The 24,191-nt window shown below is 41.1% G+C and overlaps 1 protein-coding gene across 34 annotated transcripts in view; it reads left to right on the plus strand.

The window, feature by feature from the left end:
- The window catches only part of LOC106965222 (ankyrin-3-like), a 95,050-nt gene extending 71,781 nt beyond the window's left edge, over window positions 1-23,269 (plus strand). For 21 of the 34 annotated variants that reach the window (XM_015061185.1, XM_015061223.1, XM_015061229.1 and 18 more), the window contains 11 exons: window positions 1,114-8,370; window positions 9,262-9,336; window positions 10,424-10,555; window positions 10,886-11,029; window positions 15,802-17,182; window positions 17,308-17,467; window positions 17,943-18,017; window positions 18,345-18,428; window positions 18,560-18,666; window positions 19,670-19,746; window positions 21,459-23,269. In XM_015061185.1, coding sequence (XP_014916671.1) covers window positions 1,114-8,370; window positions 9,262-9,336; window positions 10,424-10,555; window positions 10,886-11,029; window positions 15,802-17,182; window positions 17,308-17,467; window positions 17,943-18,017; window positions 18,345-18,428; window positions 18,560-18,666; window positions 19,670-19,746; window positions 21,459-21,478 — 9,512 coding nt within the window. In that variant the 3' untranslated portion in view covers window positions 21,479-23,269. Of the gene's footprint in view, window positions 1-1,113; window positions 8,371-9,261; window positions 9,337-10,423; window positions 10,556-10,885; window positions 11,030-12,813; window positions 15,355-15,801; window positions 17,183-17,307; window positions 17,468-17,942; window positions 18,018-18,344; window positions 18,429-18,559; window positions 18,674-19,669; window positions 19,747-21,458 lie in introns of those variants that run through there. The other 13 variants (XM_015014340.1, XM_015014347.1, XM_015014356.1 and 10 more) reach the window with 10 other exon arrangements.
- Window positions 23,270-24,191: the final 922 nt, after the last annotated feature.

The following is a 24,191-nucleotide window of genomic DNA, read 5'->3' on the forward strand; positions in this document are numbered from 1 at the left end:
TTTTAATTAGTTTTATTGCCTATAGTTTCTATAATTTGGTGAAAATGTCACTCAGAAGCCTATGTACAGAGAAAGATCTATATATGACATGTTCTCACCTCCAAAACAAGTTCACTAATCATTTTTTCACCACTCAACATATGCTCTTCTGTCATCCTCCATTCCTCAAATATTTGCATGGTTTTTGTGTGTTAAGCTTTGCTGACCAACCCCATGTTGAAAAAAAAAAAAAAAAAAACGGTCTCTTTGTTTCAACTGTTTTGTCATTTTTACATTTGTGGAAGCACTGGGAACTGACATGTTTATCATTCAAACTTGTTTTAAGTCATGTTAAATAAAAATGTTCTGTTGAATTGTCATTGTTTTAGTAGTCATTGCATCTTTTATTGGCTTTATGATTGTGTGCGGCTGTGTATATTATTGTCAAACAGGTTGCACTTTACACCAATTTGATTCCCCTCATAGTGCTCATATAGCAGAGTAAAAATGTAGCGTATACATTTTTTTTACTGAAGTTTTAAAAAGACCAAAATAAATGGCTTCTTAATTGTCGGTGAAACTCAAAACTGACTTTGAAGCCAAAAGTGACATTTTATTGCAAGTTAAAATAGACACTTGGTAAAGTGCAACTTCTTATTCAACAAATTGAAAATTAATAACGTAAATCTTTTTGTGAGTAATATACACTTGTGGGGTCCTCTGGCATTGAATATATAACATTTGAAAAGATCCACATTTTCTTCTAAATGACACTGTTGCTTAGAGGCACACACTGCAGATTAGCACATGAAAAGTCAATAGAATTGTAATTTTATATTTTTATCATTTCATCTTGTAATCTGTATCATATGTCAAGCATTCTTATTCCTGCTCCATTCTGTATCATGTATAGTTTTTCATTGAATCATCATTACTTGGCATAGGAACTTTTCTCATATTGATTGTGTAAAATTTTGACTTTGTTGCTGTGTGTTCAATCCCCTTTTTGACTGACTCAAATTTCTCTTTCTGGTTTTTGTTGTTTTTGTTCCATTATTTTATGTTAATTTTGTGTTAAATTTCTTATTGCTTTTCATTTATTTATTTTTTTTTTTATTTAAATTATTGTTGAAGAAACAACTGATCGAAGCCCGCCGAGAACACAGCCTTCTGGCTACCCTCACAAACCTGTCTTTTCAACAAGATCTTATCAGGCGTGGTCGCCTGTTCCTGTCACCGGCCCTGGCCAAGCCAAGTCTGGGTTTGGCTCCCTCTCCAGCTCGTCATCAAACACGCCTTCTGCCTCTCCCTTAAAGTCTGTCTGGTCCATCAACTCTGCCTCTCCCATTAAGACCAACATCCCTGGATCACCTGCCTCCTCTGTCAAGTCAGTTAGTGACACGGCCTCTCCCATCCGATCCTACAGATCCATTTCGTCTCCGATAAAAACTGTAATCCACCAATCCCAGTACCCTGTCCAGGTTGCCCCCAGCCTCCTGGCTTCACCTGGTAAAAGTGCTTCAGACCCTTTGTCCATGAAAGGATTAGCAGCATTGACTTCTAGGACCCCTATAACGTCGACTGGAGGAGGAAGCCCTTATCTTGAGAGAACGTCAATGGGCCTGACCCCACCAACCTCTCCCAAATCTTCTCTGAGCATGTTCAGTTCTCCCCTGCCATATAAAACTATTTTGGGAAGTTCAACTGGTACAACTCCGTCCTCCTCACCTATAAAAACAGTCCCTGGTCTTACATCTGTGCGCTCCCTTGCAATGGATTCCACTGCTCCTGTAAGAAACCTGTTCTCCTCTCTTTCATCGCCTCATAAATCCAGCAACTCTCCGAGTGCTGCCGCTCTGATTAACGGAACTGTGTCACCTGCACAGTACCGCTCTTCATCACCGACATCTCATCTCGCCAGCAGCCTGCAGGAAAGAATACAAGCAACCACCAATGCTGCTACAACCAGTGTTAATGCGGCCTTTGATGAGGTTGAAAAGACGTTCAATTCTTGCTCTGCAGGCTACGGCACCCTCAAGTCTTTGTCTTCATCTGCCTCCTCCTCGTACCAGTCCATTAGGTCATCGGCTTCTGGTTCCCTCTATCCCTCCCTGAGATCCCCTCCCAGTGTCACCACTGCTGTAACTTCAAGTACAATGACTGTTCCGGTGTACTCTGTGATTAATGTGGTCCCAGAGTCCCAGTTGAAAAAGAGATCTGAGGTACCCCCCTCAGTTGCTGTCCTTCTCTCACCAAGAAAAAGTATTCCTTCTGACATGAATGTTCAGTCCTCCTTTGTCAGAACTCTGTCCCCTGTCAAAGCACCCCTGTATTCGCCTGGCATCAAATCCAACACAGCATCACCATTATCATCAAGCCAAGAAATTCTGAAGGACGTCGCTGAAATGAAAGAGGACTTGATTAGAATGTCAGCCATTTTGCAGACAGAACCAAACTCTACAGCCAGCAAAGGGTTTCAGTCCGATTCGCCTAAAGAGGTTAAGATAGAGGACGAGGAGCCATATCGGATTGTGGAGAAAGTAAAGCAGGACTTGGTAAAAGTAAGTGAAATCCTGACTAAAGATTCCAGAAAGGACGGTAGAATTTCTCCTGCCAGAGGTTCATTGGATGACATACATTTCTCAAAAGTCCAAGTTGAACAGCCACCAAGCAACTGGAGTTACCCACCAAGATATGAGACAGTAGTTTCTCAAGCAAGATCAAAACCCATACCTGACAGAGATTTCAATCTGTCCAAAGTGGTTGACTACCTAGCCAATGATAATAGCTCTTTTTCCAAAATGCATGACACAAAACAGAAAGCTGATGAAGGAAAAAGAGAAGCAGAGGGTAAGGAGAAGCAGAAACGAGTCCTCAAACCAACTACAGCAGTTCAGGAGCATAAGCTCAAAATGCCTCCTACTACCATGCGATCTTCCCCATCAGAAAAAGAATTAAGTAAAGTGACTGATGCACTTTTTGGTGGAGACACTGTGCTGGAATCCCCTGATGATATATTCCACGAGCAGGATAAAAGTCCTCTCTCAGACAGTGGGTTTGAAACCAGAAGTGAGAGAACGCCATCAGCTCCTCAAAGTGCAGAAGGCACAGGTCCCAAGACTCCTTTTCAGGATATCCCAGTTCCACCAGTAATCACAGAGACTAGAACTGAAGTTGTGCATGTCATCAGAAGCTACGAGCCAGAGGACGACAAACAGCTTGCAATGGAAGATGTAGATTCTGTTAGAAACATTGACTCAGATTTCAAAAAGCATCAGACTCCCTCTCTGTCAACTCCAGATCAGAATAAATGCCATTCAGTAAAATGTAGCCCTGATGAAGACCCAATGGGGAAGGGAATGAGGGTTAAAGAGGAAACTCACATCACAACCACCACTAGGATGGTGTACCACAAACCACCTGGCAAAGAAGCACCGTCCGAGAGATGTGAGGAAACTATGTCGGTGCATGATATCATGAAGGCTTTTCAGTCAGGAAAAGACCCCTCAAGAGAGCTAGCTGGACTGTTTGAACACAAGTCTGGCAATGAGGAGGTTTCACAAAGATTTCTTGAGGACATCAACTCCAAACCCAAGGTTGAAAGAATAATTGAGGTTCACATAGAAAAGGGTAGTAAAGCAGAACCAACAGAAGTAATAATCAGAGAAACAAAAAACCATGCAGAGAAGGACATGTATTATTACCCAGGGAGTAGACAAGACGACGATGAGACAGAGGAGTCACTTCCAGTGTACCTTGAGTCCCCTAGAGTGAACACACCTCTGTCACAGGAGGACGACAGTCGTCCTAGTTCTGCACAGCTAGTGGCAGATGACTCCTATAAAACATTAAAGTTACTTAGCCAGCAATCTGTAGAGTTTCATGAAGACGACTCATCAGAGCTTAGGGGAGAATCATACAACTTTGCTGAAAAAATGCTATTGTCTGAGAAATTTGATCAGTCTCATTCAGACACTGAGGAGTATCTCAGAGATAGATCTCGGTACCACTCACCTGACAGAAGCACTCCCAGTAAGGCTAGGTCACCTGGGCCGAGGACAGAGTATGTATTTAGGTCATCAAGAAATGTCTTTGACAAATCAGGACGAATGGCTAATGTTGATGATAACTTTGACAAACTGACACTTTTGCAGTATTCCTCAGAGCCTGGTAGCCCAAAACAGTCTGTTTGGATGCGTGTGCCAGATGAAACGCAGATTAAGGAGAGAGATCAGTCTGAATACGAGGACAGAGTGGATAGGACTGTTAAAGAAGCAGAGGAGAAGCTTAGCGAGGTATCTCAGTTTTTTCGGGATAAAACAGAGCAGCTTAATGATGAGCTGTCATCTCCAGAGAAGAAATCTCGCAGACCAGATTTCAGGGAATCCCGATCTGGGCCCAGTTCAACCCAAAGTAGTCCAGAGAGGTCACCATATAGGACTGGGGGTAGTGGGGAGGAGTGGAACAGAGAAAGGTTAAGAGACAGATTTAGCCCTAGTGATAGAAAATGTTCCAGTCTACCCAGCAGTCCTGAAAGAAGAGTATTGCTCCAGTTAAGTGACAATGACCCGAGAAAGCAAGGAGATGGAAAACTACAGGGAAGTGCTGGTGATAGTCCAAAATCTTTTCAAATGTCTTCCTCCAAAGTTAGTGCAGTCAGGCTAAAATTTGAACAAGAAGCTCAGAGGCAAGATAGGGGAAGTTCAGGGAGTCAAAATCAAAACCCTCCAATCAGAAAGCTCCAGGAAACTAGACTACCTGTGTATCAGATGTTTTCTGGCTCTAGTTCTCAAAAAGCACCTGACAGTCCAGCAAACCAAAGAAAATGCAAAGAGACTGAGTCAAATAAGTCATCACCCAAGCATGAGACTAGTGGCAAAGATCAGGAAGAGAATAAGTCGTTCAAAACATGGGAGAGACAGGGCTATGGGCAGTGTAAACCTCAGTCCCCAAAACTTTCCAATTATTCAGCTCATGATTCCACAAAAGATTGCAGTAGTGATTCCCAAAGACAAGAAACAACAAAGAAAATAATCTATACAGAGTTTGTTGTCAGAGAAAGTCCGAGTACCAACGATGGTCTAAAAAAAAACTCGGAATCGCAAATTCCTGTAAGAAAATCATCTAATTTTTCAGAAAACCACAAATCCACCTCTTTAAAATTAGATGAACCAAGTGAAAGACCAGGGCCTCATACCCCTACTTTAGGTAGAAATCAGTTACACAGTAGCTCTGAATCCAATAGGTCTACTCGTGGATCATCCTTAGGGAAATCCACGGTCTCCTCAGAGAGTAACCAGTCAAACGTAGTTTGTAATGGCGTTGATGATGATGATGATCAAGTGCAGTACTTGGATCAAGCAACTCCTGTAGTTGTGACTGAGGGTTTCAAAGATATTAAACCCTTGCCAGTGTATGTCAGCATCCAAGTAGGAAAGCAGTATGAGAAAGAAACAAGTTCAGGGCAGCTGGGGACATACAAAAAGATTGTGAGTCATGAGAGCAGGACAGTGCATGAAACAAGAGGCGCAGTTTACAGTGTCAAGCAAAAACAGTCTCCTTCTCCTCAAGGAAGTCCAGAAGATGACACTTTAGAACAGGTAACTTTCATGGACAGCTCTGGGAAAAGCCCTGTAACCCCTGAGACCCCAAGCTCAGAAGAGTTGAGCCTGACATCCCGAACACCAGACTCTGTGATAGGTTTTATGACTAGAATGCCAAGCACTATTCCAGAGGAGTCTGAGGAGGAAGATGGAAAGACCTTCATCTATAAAGAGCCCTTAAAAGCAAAACCCAAGCCAGCCTCTCCAGAGAATCAAAGTAAAAAGCAGGAAGGAGAAAGAGGGAAGTCAAAGGAGAAAAGAGTCGCTTATATAGAGTTTCCGCCCCCTCCTCCATTAGAGGCCGAGCAGTGCAGTGCTGAGAAAAGGTCTGGATGTACTTCCTCTGAAACAGAGACAGAGATGATGGAGGTAAATTTGCAAGAAGAGCATGATAGACACCTTTTAGCCGAGCCTATTATTCGAGTCCAGCCTCCTTCTCCTATTCCCCCAGGGGCTGATAACAGCGACTCTAGTGATGACGAGTCTGTCTTCCATCCCGTTCCTGTCAAAAAGTACACCTTCAAAATGAAAGAAGAAGGTGAGAAGCGTCAAAAACACAAAAAGTCAGAGAAAAATGGAGCTAAAGAATCTGGGGTTAATGGTGGAAAGGGAGAGGATGCTGAATTGGAACAAAATGGAAATGATCAGTCCATCACTGACTGCTCAATAGCAACAACTGCTGAGTTCTCCCATGACACAGATGCTACTGAGATTGACTCTTTAGATGGATATGATCTTCAGGATGAAGATGATGGACTAAGTGAAGACCCTAAAACATCAAGTTTGTCCAATGATGGGAAAGCTACTGACCGTTCATTTAATCAGTCCAAGCTTGAAGTGATAGAAGAGGAGAAATGTGAGGAAGGAAGTGACAGTGGAAAGACTAAAAGTGGCACATCTGGCACCAAAGCTAGTGGAGAAAAAAAAGACTATACCCTTGAAGGAAGACACCCGGATAGGAAGGGCTTTGGGGAGAACTATTTTGGATACCAAATCCAAGATGAGCTGAATTCAACCTTTAAAACGGTTGCTACCAAAGGTCTGGACTTTGACCCTTGGTCAACAAAAGGGGTTGATAATGAAGGGCTTTTTGAGTCCAAAGGAAAAGAAGAGGACCCCAAACCTTACAGTTTGTCGGCTGAAGAAAAATCACAGGCTACAACACCTGACACAACCCCTGCTCGAACACCAACTGATGAGAGCACACCGACTAGTGAGCCTAACCCCTTCCCTTTCCATGAAGGGAAGATGTTTGAGATGACACGCAGTGGTGCTATTGACATGAGCAAGCGGGACTTTGTTGAAGAGAGGCTTCAGTTTTTCCAGATTGGTGAGCATTCCTCTGACCCTATAACAGGGGAAAAGGGGAGAGGGGGAAAGATCCTTGGGGTACCTTCCTCTCAGTCGAAAACTGGGGAGAGGTCCACAGTAGATGGAAAGATGACAGTTGTAGACACTACCTTAGACAGCAGCAGCACTAGACCAACAACACCAGCAACAACTGCAGCGAAATACAACCCTGCACAGCCTGGCAGTGACATAGGTTGTGCCGTTACTGATATTCCTGCCTGTGAAGCCATAGCTGAGACTGCCTCTTCATGCACAATCACAGCCTCTAAGGTTGATTCCAAATTACGAACTCCTATTAAAATGGGCATAGCTGCCTCTATAACTGTGAAAAAAGACTCAGGGGATCTCACAGACTGCAAAGCTGAGTTGTCAGAGGGTCAGGTGGTGCCAGAATACATTAGCATAGAGGGTCAGTGTTCAGAGAAACAGTCTAGCAGTCATACTGAGCTTAGAAAAGAAAAAAAAGATTACCCATCTGAAAACTGCAACAACAATAATAACCTGGAATCCTCCAGTGTCCAGGCCAACTATATTCAGTGTGGCAGTTTAGTGTTTAATTTGCAGTCCTCCTCTGAGCCCACCTTACAGAAAGCTAGCAGGATAGAAACTCTGTGCTGTAAAGATAAGAACGAGAGAGTAGAAGTGCCCAGCGGCAGTCAGGCTCAAGAGCAGAAGACCGAAACAGTTAAAGAGAGTGAGGCAAAGCAGCCCAAGTCGAGGCTTCCTGTCAAAGCATCAGGCTGGTCATTTCACACACAAGGAACTGCCATTGGGAAGCAGAAACCCAAACAAGCAGTAGCAGGTGAGGTCAGAAAAAGAGGAGAGCCAGTGATTGCCAAAGTAGAGCCTAGGTCAAGGATACCAGTCAAAGACGTTAAAAAGACTAGTCCTGCTGCTGCTACAGCTAGCTTACCTGTCTCAGTTCGTATTACCTCACACCCAGTAAAGACACTGAATACAGGGAGAGCAGCCATACAACTGCCCACAAGGCAACCACAGAAGGACAGGCATCAGTTCAGCAGTGTCACCAGTGAGGGAGCATCTAGACAGAACAGACAGGATAACCCTAGTGAACTTTGTAAGCGCACCATTGAATACTTTAAAGACATTAGCGGGGAGACGCTAAAGTTGGTGGACCGCCTGTCAGACGAGGAGAAAAAGACGCAAACAGAGCAGTCGGAGGAAGACAGCACCTCCCGAAGCACCTCTCTGTCGGACGCCTCCCAGCCTTCCCAGCCCTCCCAGCCCTCCCGCTCATCCAGGTCTGGTAGAGGTTCGAGGGCTGAGGCCGGGGCCGCGTCCGTAAGGGCAAAGGTGGCGACGACGGACAGGGGTTCCGGCAGTGAGAGGAGCAGGAGGAGTAGGCGGACTGGTGGGAAGGAGGGCAGTCAGGGACTCACAGGGTCTCGAACACCTCCCATCGCGGAGATCAAGCCTAGTTTGTAAAACTTTCACACTATGTTTAAAATACATCTATATATTTAAATTTTTTCACTTTTAGTTGCATGACATTTTTGTGATCATTTATGGATTGACTGGAATGCCTGTGGCGTGTTTACATATCCTCGTCAAAGCAGTAGCTGTCATTTAAATTCCTTTTTTTTTTTTGTCATTAATGTACTGTGCTGTCAGTGTTACAAATTTTTCTGTCCTCCCCTCCCCTCTTTCAACCTTGTTAAGCATAAACCCGTGGGGCTAAGCATGCCAGTAAAAGTGTCAGATCACTGGCACAACCAGCCCCATGTTTGACAAACTCCCTGGTCTATCTGTCTATTTGTCTGTGCAGGGTGGTTACTGACTTGTTGTGGTAGTTTGTTGTAGAACTTCTTACGCAATTGTCGTCGAGACTAACAAGTGTTTACAAAAAACTAAAAAATAATAATAATAATAAAAAGTGTCTATGCATGGTCACATTTTTTAGATTATAGATTTGTAGACCTATAAGCCTTTCATTATATTTTTTTGTGTAGTTGTCATGACAGTTACTGCCTGCTTAGAGCATACATACCACAAACAGTCACAGAGCACCACTTACCTTATTGACACATCTAAGTCATAATGTCTAGTAGAAAATATCTTTTTCTTGCCATCTTGAGCTTGAATGTGTTGATGTGATAAATATGGCTGGTAAATTTGGCAAATACTTGGCTTTAGTCAAGTAGTTTGAACACATTTTTAAAACTTTCTAAATTTTGGAAACCTCATAATAACAGACTTGTATGCAAGTGGCCAGAAAAGGAAATTATGTCATGTTTTTCTCTCACATTAGTGAAAGCTCAGGAAGAACATGAATTATTGTAATGTATTGTTATTCTTTTATCATCTTCAGGTCCCCAAAGTCCTTGTGAGCGAACAGACTTGCGCATGGCTATCGTTGCAGATCACCTGGGGCTCAGCTGGACAGGTGAGAAACTTGCTGAAAACATTAAAAAAAAATAAACAAATTTGAAAATCACTTAATGTGCATTTATATTACTAGTTTAATTTAAAAAGTGAAACTCTTTTACTGTGCAGATTCATATATGAAGCTAATGAAAACTCAAATTTCTGTTTTTCGGGAGTTTGGAATATTACATAAAAAAAAAAAATTCTTATCAACAGTGTAGTCGATTTTTTTATGCTTAGCTCAGGTAAGATATTTTTAATATTGTCCGGGAGTGGCTTCCCATTAGGGATGCCGCAGCTGTAGCTTATGTCCTGTTTACAGCAGTGTGTGAACAGCCAGCTTCTTTATCACTGACCTCTCCTGGCCTTTCGTCTTTGTGGAAACAGTTATTGACTGTCTGCTCGACAACTGTCGACTCAGTAGTCTTTGTTTTTTTCTGTGATGTTGTTGTTAATAACATAACATAAATTTATTAAAAAATACTTTATAATTGGTCATATGTAGCAATCAGATTTTCAGAGAAGCTGCATTTTGAACCATGGTCAGCTATGTTAAGATATAATATTAGTTAAAACGTATCACTCTGTGTGTAATGCATCTTTACAGAATATTAGGTTATCCTTTTCTATCCACTGAAATAAATGAACTTTTCCATAATAATTTAATTTGGTCAGTTACATTCACACCTCCTCTGCTTAGTTTCCCTAAAGAAATTCCTCTTTCCTTTGTTTCGCAAACTGTGTTTTTTGCTGCCATCTTCAGGTTTTCTGAAGCCAGACGCCTGCATTATTTTAATTCAATGCACGTTTTAGCTAAATCGCAATGTCTACAATATACTCAGTTATTGGTTGACCTCGAGGCATGTTACTTGGTGCTCATTTTAAAACTAATGTGGCTTTTCTAGCGTCTAAACTACTTAAACACACCTAGTAAATAATAGAAGCCTAGCAGGAAGTTAGTACTCTTATGTTGCTTTGACAAATGGAGGTATGCAAAATGTGAAAGAGCCAAAAAAAAACAAAACCTATGAATATAAAACAAATATTTAATCCATTTTAAGTATTTTATTTTCACAACTAATGTCAGAGCCTTTCTCTAATCACAGAGCTGGCTCGAGAGATGAACTTCACAGTGGACGAGATCAACCACATCAGACTTGAGAACCCTAACTCTCTGACAGCACAGAGCTTCATGCTACTTAAGAAATGGGTCAGTCGTGAAGGGAAAAATGCCACAAGTAAGTCTATTTTTATACATGAAAACATTACTTTCTTCTACAGTCAGGACTGGAAACTGACTTATCTTTTTCACAATTACTTGAATTTAAGCGTAACCCTCAAAAGAAATATTCTCGCAAGCTTTTGTTATCCGTTTCCCTACTTCTCTCCTTTCTATCTCATTTTGTATCTGCTCTGAAATGTAGTGTTCAGATTATACTTTAACTGATAACATACAAATTACTAAGTGGCTTACTTTTGCTGACGTTTATTTTTCATGAATATATTATGGTTTTTAAGTCATTAAAAAAAGAGTTGTGGTTTCTTTTCTCTCTTTTTTTTCTCCACAGCGGATGCCTTATCTGAAGTGCTGACCAAAGTCAATCGGATGGATATTGTGACTTTGCTGGAGGGCCCAATATTCGACTATGGTAACATTTCAGGCACGAGATGTTTTGCCGATGATAACGCTGTTTTCCGGGATCAGGCTGATGGTAAAGCTTAGCTCTACTAGCTGACCTCTTACCTCTCCCTGCTACCTTTTCCTTTGTACAAAATGCAAATATCTCAAGAGATATTATTACACTAAGATTTGTACTTTGGACAACTGGGGCCCGCTGTTTTCCAAACGCTTTGTTGATTTCTGCAATTCCACAGCACATATGCCATTGAAATAAGTATAATAAACAAAGCTTGACATTATCTTTTACTTTAAAAAATGTATATTTAAACTTTTTTAATGACTCTTTGACTTATTCTAGGATGTTTGTTTATTTAAATTAAAATATCCTTGTTCACCTCAATAAGGATCAACAAGGTGAATCCAGTTGTCCCAAATAATCATTTTTACCGATAGAACCCTTTTACAAATGCATGCTTACTCTAAACTGCTTTAGTTGCTGCTGATTTTTGTCCAAGTAGAAATTAACTTTATAGAGTCTGCCTTTCTCCCTCTATTGTACCTTGTAGAAGTATTCATTTCTGTTAAACTTCTCATTTTGTCACATTACAACCACAATGATATGTATTGGGATTTATTGCGATAGTTCGACACTAATTGTGCCTAATTATGAAGTGAAAGGGGAATGTACATGATTTGCAATTCTTTTAAAATGAAAAATCTTAAGTGTGCTGAGCATTTGAATTCAGTCTTGACTCTCTTCTGAACAAAATTCAGTGCAGCCAATTGCCTTCAGGAGCCTAAATGAAGTAGCGTAGAGTAACTGCAGAGATGTATGGCTTATGTCAAAGAATCTACTGCTGGATCATCAACTCCATAGATCCAGTTCATGCAGAAAAGTGGCAAAAAAAGAAAGCCAATACTGAAAGAAAAGCAAACATGTGGAAGACTGTGCTCTGGTCAAAAGGGACCAAAACTGCCGGTGGCAGCATTATGCCTTGTGGATACTTTTCTTCAGCACGCACAACAAAAAAGCTGGCCAAAGTTTATGTGAGGATGGATAAATGGCAATCCTCAGAGAAAATGGTTCGAAGGTGCAAAAGACTCAAGACTTGGGCTGAGCTTCACCTTTTGACACAACCTCAACCCTAAACATACAGTCAGAACTAGAAATGAGCAGTTTCTAGTAGATATTATGAAGTGCTGACCAAAGTCAATCGGATGGATGTGTGTGTTAGAATGGCTTAGTCGCAGATTAGACCTAAATACAATTGAGCACCGGTGGCAAGATTTGTAGATGCTCTCTATCTAAGAAGAATAAGGGTTAAAAACTATTCATGGCATGCTGGTTAAGACATAACTTCAACATACTCACAGCTGTAATCTTAGCCAACACTTTAATTTGTGAAAAGTGTTGAAAACCATGTATTGCTGGCCTTTCACTTCACAACTAGGAACAACATTTATTTGGCAAATCAAAGAAAACGTGTGGAGGTTTGTGTTCGCAACATGTGAAAAAGTTTAAAGGGTGTGAATACTACTACAAGGCACAGTTTTTAGTTTGTTTCTCCTAGCCATCCTCCAGTTCCTCTGAGCCTTCTTTGGATAGATGAGAGAAATTCTTCCTCCTTGAAACCAGACTGCCTCCTCCTGCATTCCCTTCACCTACCCGCAGTACTACGAGTCGCTGATAACGGCACAAAACTGCTCTTAACTATTTAAGAGTCATCCACATGTGCTTGCTCCTGAATACAATATCATGCATCTTTTCTTTTGCATAATCATTATTTCACAGCACTTTGTTCTTCCCACCCCCTCTTTCTTCAATTCCCCTTTTGTTTTGCCCTGTATGTCCTCTGCTATTTTATTTCTTCGTAGTGTGTGTCATTATACCCTTAACTCCTAGAGGCACTGAAACGGCTTACATCCTGCAGACACCGAGTCCGTATTTCCCTACACCGACGCCAACTCCTCCACCCACTCCCCTCACACCTTCTGCGGCAGCTACCTACCGTCCCTTATCACCACGCCGCTCTCCGAGTTATGAGTCGTCCATTTCGCTCAAAGACTTGGCGCCTCCTACACCGTTGGAGCTACCACAGTCTAACTGCCCCCACTCTCATTCCTTGCATCCTGTTCTTCAGTGGCCCTCTTCTGATCCATGCGAATTTTCCTTCTTCCCCCAAGTTTCCTCTCCAATCCCCCTGATCACCTCACCTTTACCTTCGTCCCCTGCACCTTTCTCCCCATCAGGCTTTTCAGTGTTATCCCTCCCAACTTCTCCCACATCGGTCCCAGCCTCCTCCACACCTAACACATCCTGCCCTGTCGCTTTACAAGCAAACACAGCCTCCCTCACGTTATCCGAATTGTCTTCTGACTTGTCCTCTCAGACCACATCTTCCTTAAAACCAGACCCCAGTCCTACAACCCCTACCTCCATATTTTCTTCTCATGACCTATCTCAGCCCATTACCACCCTAGCACCCTCTCCCAGTGACTCTGCAAGCAAAGAGTCATTAGTTGCCCAACCGTACTCCTCGTCCCGGCCTGCCTCCCCTCTCTCCGTATGCACCCTTCCTCCGATTTCCCCCTGCGGGTCCCGTTGCCCCAGCCCTGCCCCTTCTTCTCCTCCTTTGCGCTCCCCCTCTCCTTGTCCTGTTTGCCAGTGCAAATGCATGACCTCAGTCAACCCGCCACCCGCTCGAACCCGCTCAGATCCTTCTAAGATGGAACTTTTTATTTAGCTCGCTCTGGTTTGATCCCCCTTCCCCTCTGTCCAACCCTTCCTTCCTCACATCTCTCATCTGTCATCTGTGTCATGTGAGCATGTAACACAACACCCTGGCAAATAATGTGATCTTACACTTACCACTACCCACGCTATGATTCATGTAACCTCAGGGTGCAGCTTTATCATCTTATCTCTCTGAAACTGTAACAGTCTGAAAATCAGAGACTGTACCACTCTGTATTTGTGATAATTTTCTGGGATAGAAATATTTTTTTTTCTGCTTCTACTGAGCAAATCCATGGTTCTCAAACTCGAGCACAAGAATCACTTGTGAGAAATGACCTGCTTTCATCGATGCTTATTACAAATTCTGATATTAACTTTGCAGAATTAGATTTGTCTTAAATGTCGGAGCAGGGAATGAGGTTACACCTGAGTTGAGAGCATTCTGGTTGTGACTTGTCATTTCAATGCTGGATTGCTTTGTTGACTTGTTCAGCACTTTTGTCAGCTTCTGTTGTTTCCAAAGTGCTCTATCACATGGAATTTAGTTGTTTTTGTTTGTTTGGTTTTTTTTGGTAATTATCATCAGTAATATAATCTGACACCAATCCTTTGCACTCTATCATATGTGTTCAGTTTACTCATTGATATTTCACAGCACCTTGTTAAACCATCAGAAGTGGTAATAAATAAGTGCATCCATGTTTCACTACATTCTACATGTGCGGCAGCTATATGAGATACAAAACCTCTTAGTGAGGCTTGACATTCCCAGAGAGAATAATGACGTAAGAGGCACCGTTGTTTTTTTTTTTTTTGTTGTTGTTGTTTTATTTACTGGGAACTCAGAACATCAGATTTTCCAGAACAAAGTGATCGTTCCAATTTTTGCAGGGTAAAAATGAACATGCTAACGTAAGCAACGGAGGGAACCGAGAACAAGTGCCTGTTCAATACGTATGCTGCGTTATTTTTACCTCGTTGCAACTCGGCTCTGGGAAAGGCACTGATTCCCAATTAACAATATTTCTGTTCCTAGTTTAGAATCCAGTGAATTCTGCTGATTAGTAACCTGATCACTTAGCACATCATGTTGCATGTCAGTAGGGGTTTCCTAATTTAAATGCTAAGTGACTTTGCTAACAGCTCTTTGAAATACGTGCTAATAAGCATGCATTTCTCTGCATTACGTTCTTTCAAACACTGATCTCTTGGCAAATAAGTTAGAAGACAAATAGGGTTTGGTAATACGTAAGTGAAGTGACCAGGCTAACACTTAGCCTGACATATTTCTCTGCATTTTGTTGCTTCAGTCACTGTTGAAACATGTTATCATTAAGAAGAAATAAAAATACCATCAAAAGTGCAAAAAAAAAAAAGTTTTGTTTTTCTACTGCAGCTATCACTATTATGAGCAGCTATCACTATTATGAATAGTTGTCATATTCTATTCAGACATTGGAATGTGGCTGGGTGAAAAATGTCAGACTTTCCTCTGGAAATTGACATTTCTAGGGGCCTCTGTGCATTTTTCCAAATTCAAACCTGGACATTCAAAGTTCTAACTATCTATAATTAAAGATGCATGTGCAGAGATTCACAATTAACTATACAAATATGCATTATTGAACCACATCCCTTAACTATTTGGACAGTCCCATTGTGCCAGTTTGTCTAAGACAAAAAAAGGCTGATCAATGTCCTGTTATGACACCGTTTTAAATTGTCAATCCTGTTGATGGTACTTAAAACAACTTGGTATTTAATGAGGTGGTACTTGTTATGAAAAGTTTGAGAACCAATGGAGTAAATACTTTACACACACATACTTTGCAAGAAACAGTTTATAAAATAACATTCGTGATGCTTTAATTGATAACTTTTACACTTTTATTACTGAATGTATTTTTTTTTTTTACATTGATTTGCCATTCTCTAATTTTATACCATATTATATCTCGGCTAGTGTTTGGTTGGATTCTTGCTTTGCACTTGAGTCTCTATGTCATTGTCCATGTCACATGGTTTTTGGATTGGGTTTTGTGTTTTTGTCTGTGTGTGCTTGTGTCGTGTTCTGTTGTGGCATGCTTCTGTTGGTGTCTGTACATTTGTCATCCTGTCGCCTACAGATTATCAGAGCATTCTAGCCGAGCTGCAGTCCCCTGCCGCTCTGCAGCCCAGCCCCCACTTCCTGGAGCCTGAACTCCCTGTCACCCCCAACCCTTCCCTTGCCCAGCATCAGCATCTCCATTACCCCGAACCAGACAACTCTTGCAATCAACCTCAGTTCGTGGATTGGAGTCCAGTTGTTGATCCTTGTAGTAAAGAACCAGACAGCCCTCCTAAGAGTCCCCCCAGGCCCTGTGAGCTTGCCCTGCCTGCCCCAACCTTTGATCTTCCTGACCCGCTTCCTCCTAAGGTCAGAAAGCCCCACATTGCTTTGAACGACCAGCTTCTTTTGAGTGAAGATGAGGACAGACCTTTTCAAGAAATGGAGCCCACCCTCAAGCCCAGATCCCAGTCCTTTCCGACAATGTGCGAAATGGACATCGACATGGCGTTCTCTGCCTCTTCTCCTTCACTGTCATCCATGTCATCGATAACCCCGTCGTCCCCTGATAGATCATGTATAGGTACGCGGTTGGGAAATGCCTCAGATGGGGCACAAGAGGATATAGGTCAGACAGGCGGTCAAGTGGAAGTGAAAGAAGAAATCGAGAAAGTGGTTAAGATTGTTTCGGCGCAGTTGGTAGAGAGGAACGGATTAGTAGAGAAGTTGGTAGAACAGGAATTGATTAAAAATGTGGAAAGAAAGTGTGAGATGGTTGCAAAAGACAGGTCTCAGCTGGTAGAAGAAGGGATCATTTTGCTGGAACCGAAGAGGTCCGTAGAGCAGGATAAAGATAATGTCAATGAGCAACACGATGACGTTCGAGATGGGAGTAGAACAGCAGCACGTGAGGAGGAGAAGGCTGAAGATGAACACAATGTATTAATGCAGCATGTTAGTCTAGCAGATAAAGTAGTCAAAGAGGCTGTTGGTCAATCGCTGGATGTTGGGGAAAGAGTACAAGTGAAGGAAAAAGTGGAAGATCCTGAGTCAGAACTGCAGTCTAAAGATGGACAAGACATCTGTGACACATTAGAAGGGGCAACAGAACGCCAGACTTTGTCTGACCTTTCCCCTCAAGCTTGGGTTGAAGCGCTTGAGCAACTGGAGCTCTATGAGTCTGGATCCAATGAGAAAGAAGAGAAGGAGAGAGGCAGAGAAATTTCAGAGGAGGCATTAGGATCTCTGTTGGAGGAGGTGAATAAAGAAGGCTCAGAGGAGAAGGAGGACGACGAAAAGGTGACTCAATCCAGGAATCAGGAGAGACTTGAAGAGGTTGAACACGCAGAAAAAAACATATGTTCACTTTCAGGATGGCACAGCGACTCATCCAGTGTGAATGTTGAGCCACCGACTCCGGGCCGCAGTGTCAGCTCAGACTTGCTCGACAAGCAGGAAAGGTACAAGTGTAACACAACAGAATGGCACCTTAAGTACGACTTAAAAGGGAAAAAAAAAAAAAAAAAAAAAACCCACTGACTTTTTGAAATGAAAATTTGTTTGTTTTTACTTTTTTACCCGACAGTCAGGAAAACTCTAGTGAGTCCATCACCTCCTCATCTAGAGCTGAATCAGGGAGGTCCAGACCTAACGGTGATAACTCGAAACACTCACCTCAGGACGCCTCATCAGACTCATCTAACAGCAGAAAAGACGGGACGCCAGTGTCGGAGAAAAAAGTGCAGGTGATGTTACAGTAAATAATATTTGTTTTGGGAATCATGCAAAAGGATTGCAATGAAAGAAAAATTCTTCACCTGATGTAAAATTCTTCACCTGATGGTTGTGGCTTACAGCTAAAATAAATAAAATGCAACATAAAACCAGCAAAATGTGATTTTCATCCGTAGATGTTATAGTACAGGATTGTTATGGGCTACACAAATGCCCGACTTGTCAGATGTCCATTAGATAATATGTGACGGATGGCTGGAAAATAAACAGAAATAAATAGTTGAAATATACCACCTGGGTGTAATGGCACTATTTATGAGTTTGAGAATTACTGAAATAATTCATAACTTGAGATGCTCCTATATATTCGGTTTTCTTGTTCAATACAGAACCCAGTAAGAGCTCAGTGAGGAAATCTACAAAATGTTTCAAATGACAAATTTGTGTATGTGTTTTGTAATCTTTTAACCCATTCCTCCACATCAGGTTAGTGTAGATTCTGGTTCAGAGGAAGAACAGACTGTAACCACCAGAATCTACAGACGGCGTCTCATTATAAAGGTACCCTGAAAGCCTGGAGTCCAGGCTTGGTGGGCTTTGGTTTGGTTTAGTTTATAGTTCCCCGCCTCATTCTGGTGTGCGCTCTGTAGCTTTGGTCTCTATCCCGATAGGTTTTCCTCCATGTTTGTGTGTCTGTGTTTTTAAAGCAGAAACATTAGAGCACATGCGTCATCAGTTGTATTAACGCCAGTTTTTGACTGAGGACTAACGCAGGGCATTCTCGTTTTCTGAGGTTTTCTTCTAGCGTGGTGTTGGTGATGGATTATTTCACTTCTTTTTGTAGCAGGAACTGAAGTAGAATGATTTGCTAACCGCAAACACTTACAGGGAGAAGAAGCGAAAAACATCCCGGGCGAGTCTGTGACAGAGGAGCACTACATGGACCACGACGGTAACCTCATCAGTAGAAAAGTAATGTACAACGTTCATTCGGACGTATCGTTTATCTCTCTAAATCAGGAGAGAGTGCGTACTGTTTTTCTTTTTAGAAGGAAACAAGAAACAGCAGATTATTTATCCCATTGCCTTTCTGCCTTGAGCAGGTGATCAGGAAGGTAATTCGGCGAGTGTCAACTCCCACTCCAGAAAACCAAGGCGGTGACAGGTGCCACAGTGACCTTCACCACAGTCCCACTCAGCAGGATTATGGGTCAGAGGTTGGCACAAAGATAACCCTTTAATTATTCTTCCTGAAGGGTTAATCTACATGGGTGTATGGATTTCTGAGGTCATAATCTGGGGGGATCTAACTGCTGATTAAAAGCTTGGCTTAAAGCTGCACTGAGCACAAACAGCTTTTAACACAACTATAAGGCACACATTTAATTGACTTTATATGGCTTACAACATTTTTTTGTTAGTAAGCTCTATTTTTCTTTTTTCTGGTAACAGCCATGTAGAATCACAGGTTTAAAGATGGTGTACAAAATTGACATTATCATCCATATATGGCAGTGGCTTCCTGTTTTTGAAATTGTGACCAAAAAAAAGTCCCCTTTTGTGTGAGAAAACATCTAAGAATTAAAAATCGTTTTTTAAAAATTTTTTCCCAAACTTGTTACAAGTACATGTAAATAAAAAGTATTTCTAAAAAAGAAAAAGGTGCTCAGGTCTGTTTGTGTGCAGCTTTAAGGTAAACAAGAATCAGTCCTGTTTTATCAGGTCCTTCTTCAGTTCTGCAGGGTCATTCTTGTTAATTGCATTAATATTACTGTCCTCATTATTTCATCTCACGGGGATAAAATGCTTTTATTTGATATGCAGCTTTGCATGCTGTATGTGAATACAACAGAGAATGCGAACTGCGTGTGTTTTTGCCGTTTTCTTCTAGCCTAACCAGTTAATAACGATATGAGTGCTGTGACTTTGTTGTTTTTAACCCTGCTCATAATCTGTTATTTTTTCCTTTCAGGTACGTAGCTGGTGTGCTGTTGGTCATAATCGTTTATTTTCTGTAGCACAGCTATAACTAACCCTTTGCTTTGGATGAAAGCACCATGAAACCAAACCCTTTAGGTTGAGGCCTTTGTGTGCTGTGGTGTCTGGTGTTTTTCTATCTAGTTCGAGGTTTCACATTGATGTTGAGGTCGCATGCTGTTAAAGGGACGGAGACGTTTTAATTAAGGAGATTTCTGTGTGTTTGTGTTTTTCAGCAGGGGGATGGAGCGAGGAAATGCAGACGATCAGGGGACAAAAAGCACCTCTCGTAGGGATGGGTTTGGTTTAGCAGGTACATTAAAATACAGTCTACCAATAAATGCTTTTTTTTTTTTTTTTACAAATTTATATAATATCATCTGTTATATATCCAGCTTATATCTCTATTATGTAATCCTTTTTCCTTTCATATTTTACTGCAAGTAGGTTGGCATGTAGTTACAGGAACCACAAGCTTTGTTTTTAGTGCAAATTGGATATCACGGTTTATGATGGCACTAAAATAGACTAACTTTGCATTAATATTGTTATCACTGGTTAGGATGCGTGTCGTGAATAATATCAGATGTCTATTTAATTGACTTTTATTTTCTTTAGCAGAAGTTGAGGCTTTAGCAGCCCCTTGTCAGACAGCAGATTTGTGTAGTCAGTTTCCATCCCAATGAAGCTGCTTGGCAATCAGCCACATACAGAGCAGACCAGCTGAGCTGTTCAATTACAAAAAGTGATCCAAACATTATTTTTGGATGAAGTTATTCGCTTACAGTGCCTCGTAAGCGTTAGTCACTTCACAACCGCAAATTTCAACGCATTTAACTAGGATTTTTTGGGGGCTAGAAAAACATAAAGTAGTGCATAATTGTGAAGTGGAAGGAAAATGCTACACTCCCTTGAGTCTTTTATTTTAGTAAAATAGTTGCAGCTGCAAGTCTTTTGGGGTACGTCTCTATCATCTATCAGCCCGGAAACTGACGTTTTTGTCGGTAGGAGAAAATCTGTGATCTCCACTTTTCATTTCTTGCCAGCGATTCTCAGTTCGTTTTAAGTCTGGACTTTAACTAGCCTTTCTAAGGTATGCTGAACATCCTGTACTGTAACTGTAGTCACCCAGAGCCACTGTAATGTGGCTTTTAAATTTCAAAAACACATCATTCAAGGGAATGAGGAGGAAACTTCACCATTTGATTCAGATGTGTGTCCCTGCATTCAGCTCCATCCATCTTCCTTTAAACTCTTTTGTTTGGCTCGTACCACTCTACAGAAAATTGGATCCATCTAAAGGCGCATAGAAAAATAAACAATTTTGCACATCGAACATGAATATGTAATTTATCACTTTAAGCAGCCCTTGGGAGATTGGAAAAAGAAAGAAAGCTAATTTAATCACATACAGTACTCGGTCTGTTTCTCTGTGCTCAGTGTAAAAGGCTGACTGGTCTGAGCCTGCTTATCCCCTGGCCACTTTTCTGCCCCGCTAAGTGAGCGTGAATAGGAGCCAGTTACAAAGAAAACAGGGCTTATTGATAGCACACACCTCAGCATTGCATCGTGTTGCTGATACCCCTGCATGCCTGTTTTTGTCCACCAAATCCCTGACTCAGAACAGCCTCGTAGCATCCGAAAAGAGTTTGTTATCCCACCGGCCAGACTGTTAATCCCAGCTGCTGCTCACCCTTATGTTTGCTGGGAATCATTCCATCTGTGGACATGTCGCTTCAAAACAGAACGGCGCTGCTGTGAAATCAGAAAGAGAGTTTCTATAGTAACAAGGGTCATGGTAGCGACTACGTGTCGAGATTTACCCTTTCATAATTATGTCAAGTGTGCAGCAGAACCTCTCCATGCACCTTCCAATTAAATATCATGCAGTGCCTTGCTGAAGTTGATCTTTTTCCACACTTTGTCTCAATACAAAAACAAACTATACTGAATTTTGCAATGAAATTTGTATATTTGAGATGGTCACATCAGCTGTAACATTTCACAAAATATTTTGTCTTGCAGGCTTACAGGAACTACGTTAGATGTTACCTGGGATCAAGCGCTCAACCATTTTGGGAGCTCTATCCATTGTGAGGGATTAAAATAAAGGTCCAGTCTGCAAAATTTCTGCATCAAACAAATGATGTTTATCCCGTAAGAGGAGCCACACCTTCTCAGATTTACGCATGAGCATGAAAAACTCACTTTTGGTCACCACGAGGACCAGGAGGTTCCTTTCTCTCTCTTTTTTTTTGGGGGGGGAGGACTGCAGTGGACCAGTAGACAGTGATTCTGCTTCCTGTTTTGCGTGAAACAGTCTGTGCCGTGGATCCACTGGTGGTGCGAGAACCTTCTCGAGGAGCATCATTTGCTGTGGAAATAATAATAATAATAATAATAAAAAGACTGCAAAGACACAACTGTGACCAAAGATGGCACAAATGCTCAAGGAAAGGATAAAGCAGACATGGTACCACAAAAATAACCTACAAAACACTTCTGACCCGACTACAACACTCGCCTTATAGTTTCTTCTTGAGTCATTACTGTCAGGATGTAAATTCTTTGGGGATGTTTTTCTTTTTTTGTTTGTTTTTGCTCCTTTTTAAACCTTAAACTAACAAAAGAGCTTTTTTTCTGTATAGAAAATGACTATGTGTATACTTCTGAAATAAAGGGCGAGTTAGTAATAAGAGTGCACTGAGGAGATGGATCTTTTCAAGTGCTTTCATAATCTACAGAAGCAGTTCCACTTTCAAAGATCTGACTGTAACTTCACAAGTTCTTGTATATTTAATTATTAGAGCAGGTTTAATGTTTGTACACACACAAAAAAAGCTGGTTTGATTTTAATAGGGAGAAGGGGGTGGGGGAATTTCCAGAAACTTTCTGTTCCCAACCTGGGAACTGATCTAATCCTGCAAAAAAAAAAAAAAAAAGAAGCAGCCTTTCAGAGTAACTCATATTTTCATGCATGCTGTTCACCTTATTTTAGGTACAATTTTTACAAGTTTGCAAACACTGTATTTAAGTGACAAAACCCTTTATCTCTGTACACCTAAAGCCCTGAAACTTGTCACCAGTTTTATATTTCGGACTGGCAAAGGATGCCATTGGCGTGTTTTTAATGCTGGGGGTTGGGGTGAAAAAAGCAAACAAACACATATATAGCTTGTTGAGGATGTGATGTCTTGTCTGTCTGTGTTGAAAAACCGAGAGAGGGCCGGCTTCCGCTTTAGAGGACAAGGTGGCCTGAATGTAAATGCTTGTAGGCTGGTTCGCTGTAATATTCAACTCGTTCTGTGTGTATTGGCGATAAGGTGTTGGAGTCCCTATACACTGTTAGACTGTAATCATTTTAGCTGAGTGTCGATTTGGTTTTCTAACAGCTGGTGTGGTGTTAAAGAAGAAGCATTGGGGCATTTTTTTTTATTATTATTTTTTTTATTATTTTTTTTGGACATATAATCATGAGGGGGTGGGAGGTGAAATATCTCCTTGGTTTAAAACACATTAAGGACACATAAAGGATTTGTTTGATTGTAGCTCTACATAGCATAATGTATGACAAAACACTGGATGGATCCAAACAATAATTTAAGCATAAAAATAAATTGTGTTTAACTCTGAAACTGTGTGATCTCTTTAGACTTGAGAGACTGTATATGCAGTGTGAAATAGAAATGTTCTCACTAGCTCACTGAGAGGATTTTATTTTATATTAGGAGCCATCTTTGTATTGGTTTTCATTAGATACCCATGTAGTTCTAAAGTGTGGTGTTCTACTGATGCGAAGCCTCAGTATGCTGATGTCTATGCTGTGGACATGGATAAAAAAAAACAAATACAATGTGACCTGCTTATTTTCCTTTTTTTGGAGGGTGGGTGTTTTTAGAAGAAGGCAGGTATGGTGCAGGTATGGTATCCCCTTCTACTGCTGTGTCAATCAGGGGGTACAGAGGATCCTTTGATATGGTTCGAAAATCAATTTTTTTTGTCAATTTTGTTTGATAAGTGTTTTCACCTGAGCAGACTTTTTGATGTACAATTCTTACTAACAGAGTGAAGCCATTGGAAATGTTAACTATTCTAGCACTTTGGTTATTCAAGGTCTTTTAGAGGCTATAGCAGCAAATGATGCCACCACAAATGTTTCAGACATCTTTAAAAAAAAATTCAACCTAAAAATTACCAAAAAAAATATTAAATAAATAAAAATGCAAAGATTTCGCAATATGGCTGTTTCTCCTCTCTTTTTTTGTGTCCATAAATGGTTTGATATGCAATAGCACACTTTCACACCATTTTTTTTATGTAGTGTAGATGAGTCAGGTTTGTAGGCTGCCTTGCTTTTCAGTTCCACCCACATATTCTCTTTGGCTTTGTGATAACCTCTCCACAACACATTGTCATTAAGCCATTTTGTAACTAATCTGGACTAATCTTCCATTTGGCAAACCCATGCTTTTGCTTTCTCACTTATGTTTAGTGACATTGCTACAATATCGTCACATAATGTTCCTTCCTCATGAGGCCACATATTTTGGAAACTGAACCAGTCCCTCTGGCAAACAAGAACAACAAAACCAACATCATAATCCTGTCGCCTCCATACTTTTTCACTTGGGTTTGTGTTTTTACTCCCTTCTTTGTCTTAGAAATATAACTTTCACTATGGCTAAACACATAGCATGTCTGAAAGTTTTTTTTTTTTTTTTTTTTTTTTTTTTTTTTTTTTTTTATTTAAATGACACT

Source organism: Poecilia latipinna, unplaced genomic scaffold (assembly GCF_001443285.1).
Source record: "Poecilia latipinna isolate Pla-1442-1.1 unplaced genomic scaffold, P_latipinna-1.0 Scaffold69, whole genome shotgun sequence".
Lineage (NCBI taxonomy): Eukaryota > Metazoa > Chordata > Actinopteri > Cyprinodontiformes > Poeciliidae > Poecilia > Poecilia latipinna.